The sequence below is a fragment of the Prionailurus bengalensis genome, chromosome C1 (genome assembly GCF_016509475.1).
Source record: "Prionailurus bengalensis isolate Pbe53 chromosome C1, Fcat_Pben_1.1_paternal_pri, whole genome shotgun sequence".
Classification (NCBI taxonomy): domain Eukaryota; kingdom Metazoa; phylum Chordata; class Mammalia; order Carnivora; family Felidae; genus Prionailurus; species Prionailurus bengalensis.
In genome coordinates, this window is record NC_057345.1 from 102,195,727 (window position 1) to 102,213,734 (window position 18,008).

General features: G+C 43.0%; 1 protein-coding gene across 2 annotated transcripts in view; it reads right to left on the reverse strand.

Annotated features, from left to right (window-relative positions):
- TBX15 (T-box transcription factor 15) overlaps positions 1–18,008 on the reverse strand; it is a 104,743-nt gene that overhangs the window by 24,853 nt on the left and 61,882 nt on the right. For both annotated transcript variants that reach the window (XM_043575966.1, XM_043575967.1), the window contains exons 3-6: positions 16,281–16,382; positions 14,346–14,517; positions 13,159–13,326; positions 2,996–3,060 (exon numbers count right to left, since the gene is read on the reverse strand). In XM_043575966.1, coding sequence (XP_043431901.1) covers positions 2,996–3,060; positions 13,159–13,326; positions 14,346–14,517; positions 16,281–16,382 — 507 coding nt within the window. The remainder of the gene's footprint in view (positions 1–2,995; positions 3,061–13,158; positions 13,327–14,345; positions 14,518–16,280; positions 16,383–18,008) is intronic.

Genomic DNA, 18,008 nt, shown 5'->3' on the forward strand with positions numbered 1-18,008 from the left:
GTCTGAACAGTAAGACATTCACCAGCCCTAAAGCAGACCCAGGCCAGGACCAAATGATGTGTCTAACTCCCTTCTAGCCCAGTGAGGGGATAGGAGAATCTCAGGACCTGAACCAAGATGTCATCACAACTTCCTAACCAAGGCAAATGCTTCAAGACACGTAGACTTATTCCCAAGACTGAAGTGTGGCTTCAATTCCTAGAACAGAGCTGCAACACTGGTCAATACAGCCTATCCCAATTTTCTGTCCTAGGTCAGGCCTCAGAAAAACAAGGACTCCAATGGGAGTAAAAGGCAAAGAAGAAATCAAAACAACCTTTGGAGTGCCAAGAAGAAAATAAACACATAATTAAATGCCACTGGAGATACAGAAGGAAAGAAAGAGAAAGTGGTTGAATAACGAAAGTCATTAGGGTTGACCCCCAGCTGTGTCTAGGGCAGAAATTCTTAACTTTTGGTGACAGAACCTTCCAAAAATCTGGAGAAAGCTAGAGACCTCTCCTAAGAAAAATGCATACCTGTTCATCCACACACGATTTTCCTTATAGTATCTGGGAACTCACAGAACCCCCAAAATCCAGCCACGGGCTCTTAAGCTAAAGATCTTAAATACCCTAAAGACTTCTTTATCAAAGGCCAAATTCTATTCTGAGAACATCATCACTAGCAAGGTCCTCAGTAAGTCTAAAATGCAGAGCCCTGAAAAGGAAGCAACGGGAAACAGCTCACAGGCAAGTTCTGTAACCTGAACATGGGATATAAACTAACTGGCAGAGAGAGTACCCATTCCTCACTGGCTACATTTTGAGGACAAAGGTCTTTCCTGAAAGGGAAAGTATTTGGCCTGGAGTCCTTATGCCTGAGTTCTAGTGTGGCCACACCACTAACCAGTTGCTTGATCTAGAACACATTACTCAATTTTTGTCATCTTCAAACTAGAAGTTCAACTGAATTTGGGGCGCCTGGGTGGCGCAGTCGGTTAAGCGTCTGACTTCAGCCAGGTCACGATCTCGTGGTCCGTGAGTTCGAGCCCCGCGTCAGGCTCTGGGCTGATGGCTCAGAGCCTGGAGCCTGTTTCCGATTCTGTGTCTCCCTCTCTCTCTGCCCCTCACCCGTTCATGCTCTGTCTCTCTCTGTCCCAAAAATAAATAAACGTTGAAAAAAAAATTAAAAAAAAAAAGAAGTTCAACTGAATTCTACCTTAATCAATAGGTGTAACCTCAAGAAATTCTGAGATAAATAAAAATTTCTAGAAATTTAAATGGATTTTAAATATACAAAAAAAGAGTTTCATAAAGAAGTTCTTCCATAGGGGATGAAGAATATACTTATCACAATGAGCACTGAGTAATATATAGAATTGCTGAATCTCTATACTGTATACCTGAAACTAAGGTAACACTATACGTTAATTATCCTGGAATTTAAAAAAGCAAATAATGTTTTAAAAAAAGAAGTGCTTCCATTAATCATTTTGTGAAGGAAATGATCACTACAGATGACTTTTAGCATACATCTGGGTTCTAACAGAATGTGCTATAAAGTTCATGAAGTGATTCTAAATATAATACTAAACAGTTTCTCTGAAAACTCTTGCAGGGAAAATAGCACAGATAACTCTTGACAATCTGTGTCATTTCGATGTAAAGAAATGCCCCCCGGATGAGGAAAATGTCTGAACACTAATGTAAATAGTTACTGCAAAGCCTGCACACTTTAAAATTTTTTTGATGTTTATTATTTTTGACAGACACAGAGAGGGAGCAGGGAAGGGGCAGAGTGAGAGGGAGACACAGAATCAGAAGCAGCTCTAGGCTCCGAGCTGTCAGCACAGAGCTGAACACGGGGCTCAAACTCACAAACCGTAAGATCCTGACCTGAGCCGAAGTTGGACGCTTAACCAACTGAGCCACCCAGGCACCCCTTAACCTGCACACTTTATAAAACATGCGTGTCACATTTGTGGTTTCAGTACAGTTTATATAAAGTGAATTTTTCTGACTGCATAACTTTAGGTAGATCTGTGTTTCCATTTCAGCTCTCACCTAGCTCTCTGGATAACAGATTTTAATTTTACAGAGGAAGGGTGAGAAACAAAGGATTTAGACAGAAGCAGAATTAACCAGAAAAATGCCATGTCTCTAAGTCCACTTACAATAAGAGCAAACAGTCCCTCAAACGTCAGCTGTTCCTCAGAATTTCCCTATATGACAACCTAATCCTAATGATGCTGGGCCATCAGGAAAGGTTGGGTTTTAGAAACTGTCTTTATCAAGGTAGGCAACATCTAATATATTTTGGGAACATGTCTTAGGAGAAAAATGGCTAATTTCTTACCAACGTTTTAGCTCTTAAAGGTAATAATTTCCTGGGCGCCTGGGTGGCTCAGTTGGTTAAACATTTGACGCTCGATTTCAGCTCAGGTCACGATCTCATGGTTTGTGAGTTCAAGCCCCCATTGGGCTCCACGCTGACGGTGCAGAGCTTGCTTGGGGATTCTCTCTCTCTCTCTCACTCTCTCTGCCCCTCCCCTGCTCATGCTCTCTTTCTCTGTCTCTCTCCCAAAATAAACTTAAAAAAAAATTTTTAAAGGTAATAATTTTCTGATAATTTTTATTTGTCCACAATTCCTTGTTTCCTGATAACGCAAAATAAATGAGATGTCAGTGTAAGTGCTATAGCCACCCATGCACTTATCAGAAAAAGTGGCAAAATCTTCTGAGGATAATAAAGCACCATAAAATTTGTTTTAAGTGACTGGATTACCAAGTATTGATGTACAGTGTGTTAACAGAAAGTTGGAAAATTCAACTTTTGGGGGACAGCTCTTTGATCCTCGGATCAGCTGTCCATTTCTCTTTGCCTGAGTCAGCAGAGCGGCTAGCGCGCAAGCAATCTCCGACAAGTAGGAGCCAAAAGCCACGCATGGGGAGTCGGGGGGAAAATGTCACATAGAAGAGAAATGTCGGTGAGTCTCTTTCTCAATTATTCTTACCTGTTTCTTCCAGAATCTCTGAATCCTTTAGCAAAAGGGTTTCGATCGATTTTTAATCTGGTGATCTGGAAACAAGCAAAAAACATAAGTTGTGTTTATATTAACGGATTTCTTTTTCGGTTGCTCCTAGAAAAATAACAAAAATCACTCTGTTAGTAATGGCTCTTGTTTTTATTTAGTTTCCATTAAGTTTGAGATTTAAATTGAAATGGAGATAGGACTCGGGCCTGGCACACAGATGTCTGACCCAGCTGACACACTTCTCCCTAAAAAACCCAGGTTTTCCCGGTATGTGACTGTAAACTCCTCTGCTCACCTTTCCTGCCCCCCCCCCAAAAGAGGCTAAATCATTTGCCTAGACAAACAAAGGCATGGAAATGGAAAACTGGGCGATGGTCAAGTCCATGGAACATGACACACAGGGAGCACCTGAAAAGTGTTTGCTGAGCGAGTAAATAATGAATGAATGGATTCAATCCAATCCAGTGAAATGAGGGCACCAGACAACTGCCTCAGCCTGAAAGACCCAAATAATTGCACATCCCATCTCACTTAAGTTGCCCCTTCCCTGTCCCTAGAGATCATTCATTTAATGACCTAAAGTGGTCTTGTAAAAGACACAAAAAGCAGCTAGACCTTCATCAAGGTTGCACCCAAGGCAAAATCTGCAAACGGGGACTCAAGGGAGCTGGCTACAGTGCATTTCTTCCGGTCTCCAAGGCTCACAAGCAAATCAGAAGACACAAACCACTGTGTGGCCCAGGTTGGGCAGGTCCTCTGGAGCATCTGGCTCAAACTCCACTTCAGTGCAGAAGTCCCTGCCTACTGCATCTGACCTCAGTCCCCTCGAACTCGGCGAGGTTTGGACACATCACCCTCATGCCTCCAGACTAGACCAAGCCTGACCAACAAATTCCACATGTGCTCTTTCGTTTCCGCTCTCAGCCTTGGTCATGGGAGGCCCTTTCGAGATCTTTGTGTCTAAACCAGATGTGAATGACTCACTACCTTCAAGCAACAGAGACTTAGGGGTGGGGGCGAGGGAGCTCAGGAAAGGATGAAAGGCACTCTCAACGGAAGGTAATTCTACACAGAGGGAATCTCATTATTTAAGACCACCTTCCCATTTCTGCTCATTGCAGACCTTATCAACTAGGATGGCTACAGTTATTTCTTATGGAGCAAGTCTTTCCAAGTCCCTCTTTGGCTCACTTTGTCAGAGTGGAATTTCCCAAAGCCGCAGTCTTTAAAGGTCTTTAAAATGCAACGTGAGATTCCAACCAACAGACTCTGACTTGAAAGTATCAAAGTTAATTTTTTTCCCCTAAAACAGTCCTTGCCTCTAGAATGGCACACTAATAATGTAGCACTAATAATGTAGCAAAAGCAATTTTACATCTATTTTATAGACCAGAGCAGGAGCCTGAAGCCTTTGGCTTTCTAAAGTCTAGTGTCTGCCTGTGAATATTGTATTGCGTTTAAAGACTGTCACTGCTTTTCTGTTTTTGACTTAAAATCCGTTCTTTCTTCCTCCATAATCCGCAGCAATAAACCACACACCATATTTTCTTTTCAAGTTGGGGTTATAATATTTTATTTTCTCTTTCAAGTTGGCTTATCCTGTCCGGCTCATTTATGATAGGGGTTCCTGATATATGATTGTGCTGCCATGTTTGGGGGGCCTCCACAGGCCCCTGTAAATAAAATGACATTCTATTTCATGGGCCTGGGAGAAAAGGTTGAAAACCTGTTTGCCACAGCTCATTCTATCTCAAGCCAAGAGGTCTGCATGGCGATTTAATAGAAAAATGCCACCAAATGTTAGGAAAAACAGCACCTCTATACTTGTTTCAAAGCTTTTAATGTGAGATTTACAGAGCTTTATGTGGTGTATACTCATTATTTGTTGATTATCAAGTGCCTTTGTGTGCAAAGCAAGGTGACAGGATGCATAGGTGATAGTGATATATAGTCCGTATTTGGCTATGTATTGTCTGGCCTTCCCCCCCAGACAGAAGCTTCTAGTCTAGAAGTAAAAAGCAGATATACACACCAACACAAAACAGAAATTGATAAGGTTCACAACAAAGGCAAAGTGCCGTAAGAACATAAGAGGAAGTAGCAATGGGTCCAAGTTGAAGGTCTCTGAGGCTATCTCTCAGATATAGCACATGAACCAGGCCTTGAAGGATATGTAGGATTTTCATGAAACATGCAAAAAGGGGAGAAAGGAACAAGGGAAGCATTTACTAAGAAATGTCCTACATAAGCCAGTGCACCGAGGTATAGAAGCATGAATGAATGAATGAAGCATACTGGAAAAACACTGAGAAGTCCAATTAGGCCAGGGCATGGGGTAGGAGAAGAGGGGCAGCGAGAGACAGCTAGAGGCTGCCCTCAGGCCCTATCACAGAAAGCCCTCATTGCCCTGCTTAGGCATTTACACACCCTACAGGCAGAAGAGAGCCATTTAACAATATAAGCCAAACTATGACCCCAGTTAATGCTGGTGCTGACAACTTTGGCCGTGCCTACCAATACCAAGTGTAACAAGGACAATAATTTGGAGGAACAAACCAATGTATTCTCAACCTCAATAAATCCATAGGCCCACAGTTCCCATATGGAGAGCCAGCCTGGTAGCCTCAGATCTTGTGAATATCTCATATAGCATAGGAAGGGATGCGAATGACAGCTGGGCCATAAAGCCTGCTGTCCTGCGGAAGACAAGGATGTGACACAAGACGAATTCGTATCAAGTGGAAAGAGAAGTAAAAGGTCTTCCCCTCGCACCCCAGTGGAGTAGGGAAAAACAGGAAGCCTGGCAGGGCCACCTCCATACATACATAGGGCTGGCCGCATCGAAGTGAAAATGCCGCCTGGTCTGATGAGTCAGGAAGAGAGAGAGGCCCAAGCTAGCATCTGCAGGCCTCCTATTGCCCTTCCATGGGGGGTCAGGGACTCAGAGGTCCTCACCTGCCATGCCAGGGAAGGCAGGGTGGCCCTAACCACAAGGTGCTACAGCCTAGGCAGACACCAAACAGAGGACCTAGACGAGCCCTGCGGGGAGGCGGGGCCAGCCAGGGAGGCCCAGGAGGTCCAACTGAGGCAAAAACACAAAAGCACAAGCTGAGTAGTCTTCTATCAGTAGAGCATGTTCACACAAAGGACCCAAGGTCGAGAGCAGATAATGACAGCCACCAGCAGAGGCCAGTGAGGACCACAGCACAGGGACCCACAAGTAACCACTTGAGGACTCAAGACCCCTGCCGCCTCTGCACACACGCCACACATGTGGCCATCTGGGATAGTGCAGAAGGCTCACTGGAATAATTTTCAACTCTACTCCATAGTTCTGTTTATCAATTAGACCCAAATATGGCTGTCAGTCTCCACCTCCCCACCTTCCACCAATACACCGCCATCTTTTCACTAAACTACTCTACATAACCTTTAAACTGATCTCTCTTCTCTACACAGCCACCAAAGTGGTCTTTGTGAACATGTACATAGATCGTGTCATTCTCTTCAGTGGTTACCACCCCCCTCAGAACCGAATCCAAACTCCTTGGCTGGACTTGCAGGCCCGGCATGGCCCCTGCCTAGCTCTCCATCCCCACCCACACTCCTCTACGCCTGGGCCACAGGCTCCCGCCAAGCTCAAGCTGCTCTAAGTGCTGGAAAGTGCCAAGGCCCTTCCCTGCTCAGACCCCTCACGCTCACTCAACCCCCAGACGAAAATGTTCTTTACTCTTTACACAGCTGCTGCCTAGTCATGAGTCTCAGTCCAAATGTTATCTCCTGAGAGAGATGTTCCTTGATCATCCCTCCAAACAGGGTGCTTTCAGGTAGGAACCGCATCCATTTCATATATCATTTTATCAAGAACTGAACATGACACGCTATTTGTGTTCAACGAATGAATGAGTGCGTGAGAGCATGAATGAATAATGTGGAAAACAGGAATCACCAGCGCCAGAGCGGTAACCGGCCCTAGAGAACACAGACCAAACAACTCCCTTGATTCTATCTGCTTTCACTGCAGCACTGCAGACGAGAGTCTTCAATGTCCCACCAGGCAGAACGAGAGGTCGATTAGTAACTCTCCGTATATCCAAAGCTATTCTACAGCGGTCATGTTCAAACTTGGTCCAATGATAACGAGGAGGCATGGAAAGTCCAGAGGTTGGGGAAGCGTTTTTCCTCACTGATTTGATTTCCACGACCTTCTACTGATTGGTAGAGTCTGTGTCACTGGGGGCTGTAGCACACGAAGAGGTGGCTGCTGGCCTGCCACCATTGGTTTGAATAATTTTCACTGACCTTTCGCCAAGGCAATTACTAAATGAGGGACGCCTCACGGTACACAGCGTAGACATAAACAGCACAACCCACAAAGAAAAGGAAACTTCGATATCCTGAGTATGATTTTACAATACCAAGGCTGAAAAGGCCTTCCCTTATGAACACTCTCTTAGTTATTCTTTTTTTTTTTTTACTATATTGCTTGAAGGGTGTTCATCAGGGAAGAAAAAAAAACTTAGCCCATATAAAAATAAAAAATAAAAAATCCTCTGCACTGACTCGATTGGAACGTGAGAACACAACTGGCTCGATAGTTCAGTACATAATGAGCAGCTCAGAACTCCTATTGGATTTGCTTACACAGACCTGGCTGTGGTTTCAGACTTCCGATCTGGTTCGTGTAGCCAATTCTCATCAAGAAATAAGACTGTGTTACCTGAGGAGAACAGGGCTGTGTCTTTTTGAAATCTAGTTTCCTGTTTGGGGGGAAAAAAAATCAAGGTTCAGCAGTCTTTTCCCCTTAGAGAAGACAAAGACTCTGCAATGGAAATTTCCTGCTAATTCCATGAGGACATGCTGGCGTCAGCTTCTTCCAAGAAAAAGCATAAAGCGCAGAGTCGCCTTTATTCCCACCTCTACCACTTTATTCTCCACGATGAGATTCTGGGCATGGCGTACCCTCCTCTCTGCCTTAGGCCTGCCAAGTTGGCACTCCAAGAGCAAATAATAGTAATAATAACTTCAGTATGCTAGCAGCCCTGGGAGTCTACGGGTCAGTCAGCAAGGGTGGGAGGAAGGGATGGGAAGGGGGAAAGAAAAGCATAAGATATTTTATGAAAATAGAAACTCTTTCTTCACATTTCACTACTACTTATATCCAAAGAAGCGAACCACAGATTTGTAAGGAAACTGGTAGTGAAGGTGTGTTGGCTAATTATTCATGCAGTCCTTTTCCAGGCACACATTCAGTGCTGTGCACTATGAGATAGACACAAATACCTTAGCATTATGGAGATGGAAGGGTCCTTCTTCGTAATTAGTGGTTTCTGGGCTTCAGGCCAATTTTAATACCCCCCCAAACATATGAGGGATCAACATTGATATTCCAGTTCTTTATTCTACCAAACGAAAAGAGCTACATCTATCTACTACCTCCTGCCATCATTATTTTATAAAATAAATGACATTTTAGTATCAAAAAAAGTGAAAAGGACAAATTCACATATGGTCTATTTAAATGAATGCATACAGGTATAAAACGGCCCTATACTGTCTTTATTGTTACATCTTGCAATGGATTATAAAAAATTTCTCCATAGACTGGTGGCTGAGAAGCACCGATTCAAAGCAAACCATCAACTCCCAAACGAGAATTCTGAGGTGGAGTGATTTGTCACAGGCAGTACAATCCTTCAGCTACAGAGCTGGGTCTAGAACCTGAGTCTTTTCACCCCTGACCTGGTGATGGGGTCATGAGAGAGGGACAGCACACTAACAGTTCGATGAAGGAGAGCTCACCTGCAGCTGAAAAATGTAAGGGATGTTGTAGGAGGGAATGATAGGAGGGTTTGTATCTGTACCAAACTTGAAGAATGGAAGGAATCTAGACAAAGAGGAACGGAGAGGTCATTCCTGGAAAGACAACAGCACGAGCAAAAGCAGGGCGGCTACAAAGCGCAAACCATGGTAAAACTCAAACCAGACCGCTGAACTCTTGTGGATGCATGACGAAGACGAGCAGAAAGTGAGCCTAGAAATGTAGCTGGTAACTAGCTGCAGAGGACCTTAATAGGAAGACTTGGGATCTCGGGCTTTACTCCCTTAGGCGCTGGGGAGTCATAGACAATTAGTGACAGAGAAAGGATGCAATCAGAACTGTGCTCTAGGAAGATCCATCCCTCAGCGAATATACGTGATGGCTCATGAGACATTAAGCGTGCAGTCCAGGTGACTCAGCTGGAAGCTGTCACCACAGCCTAAGCTGGAGGGAGGGCAGGTCCAGAACGAGGGCACAAGCAATGAGAGTAGAAAGTAGAAGATATTCCACTAGTAGAAGCAACACAGCGTAATGGCAGATCAGACGTGTGGAGAGTCAGGTGTCCAGCTGGTCTGGCTGACGAGATAGAAGCCAAGAGGAGATAGACCTTAACAAAGGAGAGGGCTAGGAGGAGTGACAATGAACAGTATCGCTTGGAATGTTTTGCTGACCAGCAACAAAACACCAAGTTCCCGCCTTTCAAGTGTGGACTTGCTACAACTCTGTTGGTCTAGACCGTTGTGGAGGTTACTAAATAGTTGACAGACATGAACATTCTAATAATTTTTAATACTTGTGTGTGTTGACTGCCTCTGCTTGAAAACAAGAAATTGTTTCCAACCCTCATTAAAAATCATGCAGAAAAAAAAGAGGAAGAAATTACGATTTCAGAGCTAACAGAGAACTTAGAAAACACAGGCCAATTGCTCGTTTTCCTGAAGAAGAAATTGAAGCCCAGAAAGAGAATACCTTGCTCAGAGTGACACAAATAGCTAGTGGGACACTTAGGACAAAAACCCAAGTCTCTAAATGCCTAGCCCACTGCTGTCCTTCCCTATCCAGGAAAGGACACTGCCTGAATCTGACTGACTGAATAACATTTCACTTCAATTCCATTCCTTCCATTGTCCTTCCTTCATTGAGTTCCTGAGAACAGTGAGGACCCCCCACCCACCCCCTGCCCACTGACTTTTCCTCTTTCCTCTCTCACAGGCCTCCTAACCATTCCCTTAAAAAGAAATACATGAGGTAAATACTTTTGCCATAAAATATTAATCGTTCCCATTCAAGAAAGTTGAGGGAGATAAAAACAGTAGTAGGTGATATAGCTCACAAAAGAGAATAGTTTATACTACCCGGCATCTTCATGACAAGTCTGAAAATTATTGCTAGGTAACAGGATGCAGACCCCAAGATGCCTGGGGGAGAGACCTGAGGTTAGTTTGCTTTATTAGGAGACACTGTGTTATATGAAATCATATCTACACAGCCAAAGGGAATGTTAAATAATCGTGCCTGTTGATGTGAGACTTGTTAAACAGGCAAAAGCTGTTATCTTGATTTCAAACTGCACAGAACTGAGTATGTGTGACTCATCTATTTTGAATGTCAGCACATCATGAATTCACCAACGTGACTTGAGAACAGAAAGATCAAAGTAGTTGCCTATTGGTTATAATCCCTTCAAGAGCCAATGCACGTCCTCCAACTCCCAACGATCCACTTTCTCCTTAACGAGCAATCTATTCTGTAAAATTGCCTCTACTCGCCACTCCCCTTCATGCCTGTGCAGACCCAGCTGTTTACCAATTCAGGCTGACTGCTATGAATCAGATGCCAGGTTTGCGTCAGCGACTTGACGCGTGTTCCCTCATCGAGTCCTCGTCACTAACTCGATGAGGCCAGGACATTTTCAGACCAGGAAACACGAGTGAAAGGGGTTAAGAACCTTGTTCAAGGTCATACAGTTTGTCAGTGGAAAGGTCAGAAATCAAGCCAGGTATGTCTGCCACTGAATGCCATGAAGTTAATCATGGTGTCCTGCCCCCAGCAAACCACCACTGCCCCCCCGACCCGGTCCAGAAAAAGACAAAATATTTATACAAGTAGAATGTACTCAGACACGGGAACGCTGTCTATGAAAGAAGGTAGAAAAGTGCAAGGGATTTCAGGCTTCCCTGTTAGCTCTTCTTTTATTGTCACAGTGAGTTGTGGCTTTCTAATTTCAGCTTGGGTCACAGTACTGACCCTATTAGCCTCTACAACCGATCTCGGCGAGGCAGTAGAATGTTCATTCGCCAGTGTCCTAGTTTGCTGCACACACTAAATTCTGAAGTTGTAGTATTTGTTGCCACAATCTCTGCCTTCATGAGAAACTAACGATTAAGATGGTGGGTGAGTGTTTTGGAAAAAAATCCAATCAGTGACTCAAAGAACTTAGACTCGTGCTCCCCCTCTCCTGAACCACAGTTAATCCCAAGGTCCCAGTCGCTGCAACGGGCATGTCTATATTGATGCTCTATCTTGTTTCAGAGTTTGCAAAACATTTTCTGATTATGAAAGTTTCCTGTAAGGACCCTCGATGGCCTCTGCTCTTTTACTATCTAAGGCGTTTGAGAGGGTTCAATAGTTTTTAAGTAGCACCCAAAGCACACTAAAACTCTTCCTCTACTTTAGATCAGATGTGGCATCCACCAGGAAAATCTGATGTTGGGAATGCTTTACAGCTGCTGAGAAAGCCCAGCAAGCAGACAGTACTTGTCTACCAGACTAAGGGGTTGTTGTATATCAAATGCCTCTGGAGGCAAAGAACATCTAAAAAGTCTTATCCAAATGCGCTATGAAAGATTAAAATAGGGGCGCCTGGGTGGCGCAGTCGGTTAAGCGTCCGACTTCAGCCAGGTCACGATCTCGCGGTCCGTGAGTTCGAGCCCCGCGTCAGGCTCTGGGCTGATGGCTCGGAGCCTGGAGCCGGTTTCCGATTCTGTGTCTCCCTCTCTCTCTGCCCCTCCCCCATTCATGCTCTGTCTCTCTCTGTCCCAAAAATAAAAAAAAATAAAAAAAGAAAGATTAAAATATTCTTTCTCTATGAACCAAAGATTATATCACTTTCACTTGCATGACACACAGTAAGCACTCAATAATATTTAGTAAATGATTATTTTTCCTCTATTTCTTTCTTAGAGCACTAAGCATAGTATCTAAGTACGAAAGGTATTGAGTGTTGTGGTAGAAAGTTCATTTTGCTCCAAGCAGGCCCAAAATAAAAATATGCAGGCATATTAAAATAAGCAGGTGAAAACTCTTATTTTCAGAAAGGGAGTCACTGCAGGATCCTATTGATGAGACAAATTGTCAAAAGATGAAATACACTCTAATTTACAAAAACAAAATTCACATGCAACTGTCGGGAATTGCATAAAGTGAGATCACTTGTAGATCCATCTAGCCACCCTCCTCAAAACAAGAACATTGTCTAGAATGCCAACAACGATTGCAGACTCACCATCTCTCCCCCTCTCCCTATGCCCCGTCCCCACATACTTCCCCCATTAGTCTGGCCAATTTTTATGCACGTCTCAACATCAGAGAAAGCATTGACTCCTCCGGGAAAACATCCCTCATTCCCCAAACCCAAAAGCACCCTCTCCACGTCTCTGTCATTCAATTAGTCCACTGTTTTATCCTTGTGTATTTACGTGTCTTTCACTCAACTCAAACTCTTCTTTCCTTGTGGAGAAATAAGTCTTCACCTGCTCGATCTCCCTACTAAACGTGCAATATTGTAAGTTCTAGAATATTTATGGAATGAAGGAACATATTGCTGACATCAAAACACAGATGTTAGGGTGTGGCTGGTGATCACACAGAGGTAAATTTAGTCTGATAGTGTAAATGAAAGCAGTTGGGTCTTCAGTGGAGCTGGAGAGGCTTGATGACTTTGATGTAGCCGATGCAGGGATACACAGAAAGTTGCAGAGAAGAGGGAAGGAATGAATCAAACCTTGGTACTTGCAAATGATGAAGAACATTTGCCAGAATGCAGGGGAGATCATGAACACAGGTCCAAGTACAGGTTGAAAATGACTGAGGAGATTCGGTCCTCCTGGTCAAAGATTTTGTCTTTGATCTAAATCTAGACTATACCAGCTGCTACCAGGCATCACGGCTTGTCATCACCAACATGGTGTTTGCAGAGCAAGCCTGGCATCGCTCATTCCAGCTCTTCAGTATCACGTAGAAGGACTATTTCTTACCAAGAGCATGAATAAGCTCCTTTAAAAGCTGATGCAGCAAGAGACTCTCAAAGGCAGCCTCTTACCTGCTGGTTCTGGTAGGCTGTGACTGTGGTGAACACGGTCTCAGGAAAGTTGAATGTTTTCACTCCATCCCCAACAGGGACAGGTTTGGTGGGCGACAGGTCACTGCTGAAATCCTTACGGATCACGTGAACTCGAGGCTGGTATTTGTGCATAGAGTGCAGAATGATCTGAAATGAGAAGGGGCAGCATTATGCTAGACTCAAAGAGCGTTTCGAACTCGCAGGCAAATACAATCGCAGGACAGAAGCATCACAGGAAGAACAGAGACTGGGACTGGGATGTACAGGAAACCGGAAGTCAGTGTTCTTGCCCGTGACAGGAAGGACTAAGTGATTGGATAGCACTACACGGAACCATACAGCAGAGTACCCCAGTCACAGGTAGTGATGTAGTACGCTTGCTTTAACCGGACATACTGAACAACTGTCCCAATCCCAGAAGACAACACTCTGCTAAAAGATCTCAGACCCTCTGCTATGTGACAGCTGCTCTTTCCTGCTTCAAATGTTCATCATGGGCTCGTGCTGTCTTTAAATTCTATCAGCTATTATTTGTACCTTGTTACTAAATTTATGGACATTCCTTATGTCCTGTGAGAGTGAATGGTATTCCTCAGACTATCGTCATTTCCGTAAAGATGGGAGCCATGGTTTTCCTTCTTTGATCTTCCTGCAGCACTCAGTATGGATCTTGGCATCCAGTGAAAGTTATAAAGATAAATTAATAACATCAAGGGCTCTAATTATACCTGGAAAGTCTTAAGACTTATTCTTCTCTTAAAAATGCATAAATTACTTGGCAAATCCATCCAAACTGTCACCTTAATTGTTTCTCTGAGTTTATTGCCCTGTAAGTTATTCCACTGAATGGTGTGATTTCTTTCACCATTTTAAAACATGTCCTGTGCTTCTGTCTTTAACCTCTCCCTTGATTAGACTGTGGGTCCCTGGAGCATGAGAATGGGGTCTGGTAAACACAACCTGATGCACAGCAGACATTTGCTAAATGTTAGATTTGTAATAAATGAAATTTCGCAGGAGGAAAAAAGAACTTTTAGGATTACTCACTTAAAATGACTCAAAGTGGCATAGAGATTCTTATTTTACACATTTGGAAAAGCCTGGGGCTAGTCAGCTTTAGAGCCAAAAGGGAGGAAGAGGGAGATGGATGGGATTCTTTGACTCACATGTCCTTGATCATCCAATTCATTGTTGGTCAGCTTGAGTTTGTCGAAACTGACCACCTGTCTCATCCAAGTGTCTCCAGAAGCTAGAGAATCAGGGTGTATATAAACTCTTGGGGGCACAGGGGAGTCCGCATTGCCAGCCACCATCCACTTGGAGCTGTGGTACACATATCTGAGGCAGAGAGGGAGAGAGGAGAAATCAGAGACAGATACAGAGGGAAGAGAAGCCCAGGACGCCAGTAGAGACAGGAGAGGGGAGAGACAGAGAGATGACAAGATGGAAACAGTAGGGATTAAAGAGAGAATACAAGGAGAAAAAGAGAAGGGCAGATAAGCAGGGACAATCAGACAGAGATGAAAATGGAGAATGAGGTGGGGTGGGGGAGGGCAGCAAAGTGTTGTGGTTAATGATCAAAGCTGCAGCCCTCACAAGGAAAACATTCTCATAGTCCTTTTTCTTTCTTCTCCCTCTCCTTGCCTTGCACCCCTGTGTGCACACAGGCATCCTGAACCCACGTGTCTAGCTATGGAAAAGGTATTTTACTGCAACCTTTCACCTTTCAAATGCAAACCATATAATCCGTTGGCCACTTGTTCAGGATTTGGTTCCTTATTAAAAACATCTTCCATATTGTCCTATAAAACACAGCCATGTGCAGAGACCTTCCAAGCCTCTCACTTGTTAACCATTTCTTTGCTGAGAATCAGAATTTTGAGGCATTTCTATGAAAATAGAGGGTCTCTGTCTTAGTGCAACCATTCCCAGAAACACCACCAAGTCTTCCCAGTTAGTGTTTTAGGGTTTCTTTGATGAACCCAGTTTGGAATGTCATCATCCTCCATGTTACTTTCCCACAAAGCCACTGAAAGTAAGAGATGTTGTTGGTAGCAAAGGAGGTCAGTTTTCCAGAATTTGCCAATTGCCCTATATATAGTTCTGAAGAGAGTTCTCCGTGGATGTGACACTTCCCTGCTTTTCACTTATAAAGGACCATGCGGGACCTGGACCCTAGCAAACAGAGACACTCAGTCCAAATCACAACTCCCATGATCCTCTGAAACAGATCAGAAGCATCTCCTGTCCTGAGTCCTGTATCTAGATCACTTCTCTCTTAGCCAGCTCTCTCCCTCTACCATACTAGTCCTGGTCTTCCCCCTTCATTCATCTCTTGCCTCCTAATTCTTGGGTTTAAAGCCAAGTACTCAAATATTTTGAAAATGAGTCATGATTCACTGATTTGATTGAAATCTCAAGAGATTGATTATGCCACAACTTGTTTTAAATAAGAACTACATAATAAACAAATAAATAAATAAATAAATACGTGTAAGCCATCCAAGAGACAAAGACATTGTATTGGGCTTTAATGACTCTGAAGGAAAGCTATTTAACAAACTCACTCACAACACAGTTTGATAAACAGTAATTCACCTAACTAAAAGTTATTCTTGAAATCTTACCAGTCCTCCTCTTGTTGCCCTCCCTCATCCACAGGGCAAGCCATCAGCTATATGACTGAATATACTACACTGGTCCACTTCTCCTCCACCTCTCCAAAATAAATCATCTCAACTCATTTAGCATTTCATAAACCGAATCATTCAATATGTTAATCACTTTCAATGTTTAACTGACTTCATTTTAGACTTAACATCCATTTGATTTCTGCAACCCTTGCAGACACTATACAAGCTCACTCTTTCCAGAGACAAGGGAGGATTCCACTCTAACCCGTTACTAAGTCCTGATTTCTAAGCACTAGTGACTACTTCCCGCCTGGTGCTCTGCTATGGGTTATCGGCATATCTGCCATCCTTGTTCCCTGTTTAGTGCATAGTACAGTGCACTGTTAAAATGCTTCATCTAACGAGTTTAAAGAACTGTCTTGGAATGCTGGTGATGTCCACAGTTCCACACCCCAGAGTCATCGTTACCTGTATCTTTTATTGTCCACAGGCACAATGTCCATTGCTATGTAGTATTGCTGGTGTGGGTCCAGGCCAGTGATTTTTACTCTCATGGCAGGAAACATCCTCCTATGAAGGGGAATAGACAGTAAGCTCAACAATCAGAGCGGGAGAAGTAGCAGGAATAAAAGCTTAGACAGTCTCTTCTTATTTCGAACTCTAAGCACACCAAAGTCCAATTCTTCTAATCCTCAAAGTTGGCTGCTTTTTCACACTTTGGAAATCATTGCTATAAAATATGCTGAGGATTCACTGCTGAAATAGTATGTCTTCTTAACTTAAATTGAGCTATTTGATGATTCATACACTCCAAATGCTCATACCTACCTTGATTTATATTATTAGTTCATCTTTAAAGTGATTAGACAGAAAGATACATAAATAGATAGATAGATAGATAGATAGATAGATAGATAGATAGACAATGTGTGTGCATCCACACATGTATTTCTTATTAGACTATAACATCTTTGAAAATACACTCTTACACTTAATGTACTTGAATAACTTACGCTCTTACTAGTCAAGTAGCTTATCACAGTTGATTGTAGGTGATCATGAAATAGTTTTTGATTGACTGAGTCTATTTAAAAGTAATCTTTTGAGAAAATAAGTAAAATAGAAGAGGCTACCAATCCCCAAACAAAGGGCCAACAAAGTTGGGGTTTTTTTAAGGCATAAAACTGTAGAAAAATTTCTGCAAGTTCTCAGGCTGTCAACATGTGTGTCAGAGGGAGGACCCTGTGGAATAGGGAGCAAATACCAAATGAATTCTAGTGGCCTCTGGGCAATACCTTGTTTCTACCACAATGGCTTGTTAAACTTGCCAAAGCAAGCAAGGTCAGGATATGGCACTTTACAACTACTCTCATAATTGAAGAGGAGGAGAGGGAGCAACCCAGAAGAGTATTGAGTTTCAAGGGGTCTAGAATAAAATTCTCCATTCTTCTTTAACCATAAGAAAGAAGGAAAACATCAAGCTCTTTTGTATGTCATTCATTTAGGAGTCAGACATAAAAAGTGCTCAGTTCAAAACTTTGCATTGCCTGAATGTGCTCTAGGATACTTGTACACAAAATGCTGCACTAAGCTTAACCATCTGGGGCCAGTTAGTTTAGCTGGGCAGAGCACGGTGCTAATGAGGTCAAGGTCACAGGCTTGATCCACATACAGCCTAATTGGCTTTGCTCCATTTCACGGCCATAGACCATACCCTGACCCCAGACAGCCATCTTGCATATGTGCCCTAGTTGTTTACATGAGGGGCCTTCTGTGCTAGTCACACACTGCACTGCCCATCAGAAGTAACTCAAAAAGCAAATGTTCTCTGGTAATAGGTCAGTGACATCATAATCATATTTGAGGACAAGGGGGACCATAGACCTTCAATAGGGATGATGGCTAATTTGTAAATATTTGCAAAGAATAATGTATAACCATTCCTTCTTTCCTACTTTATAACTTTTCAGAAGCTTCTATTGGTATATCATCCTAGATTTTCTCCCTCTAGCTCACAAGTTTAATTAGAAAGCCTTATATTTTAGTCTTACAGTCAGCTAATGAAATTCAATGGTGAACTTCTCATAATAACTAAATCCAGGATTCACTATAGGTTAGGCACTTTGATACACATTAATTCTTTTCCAAAATTTGGGAACCTTGATCTATACATTTAAATTTATTTTTTTAACATTT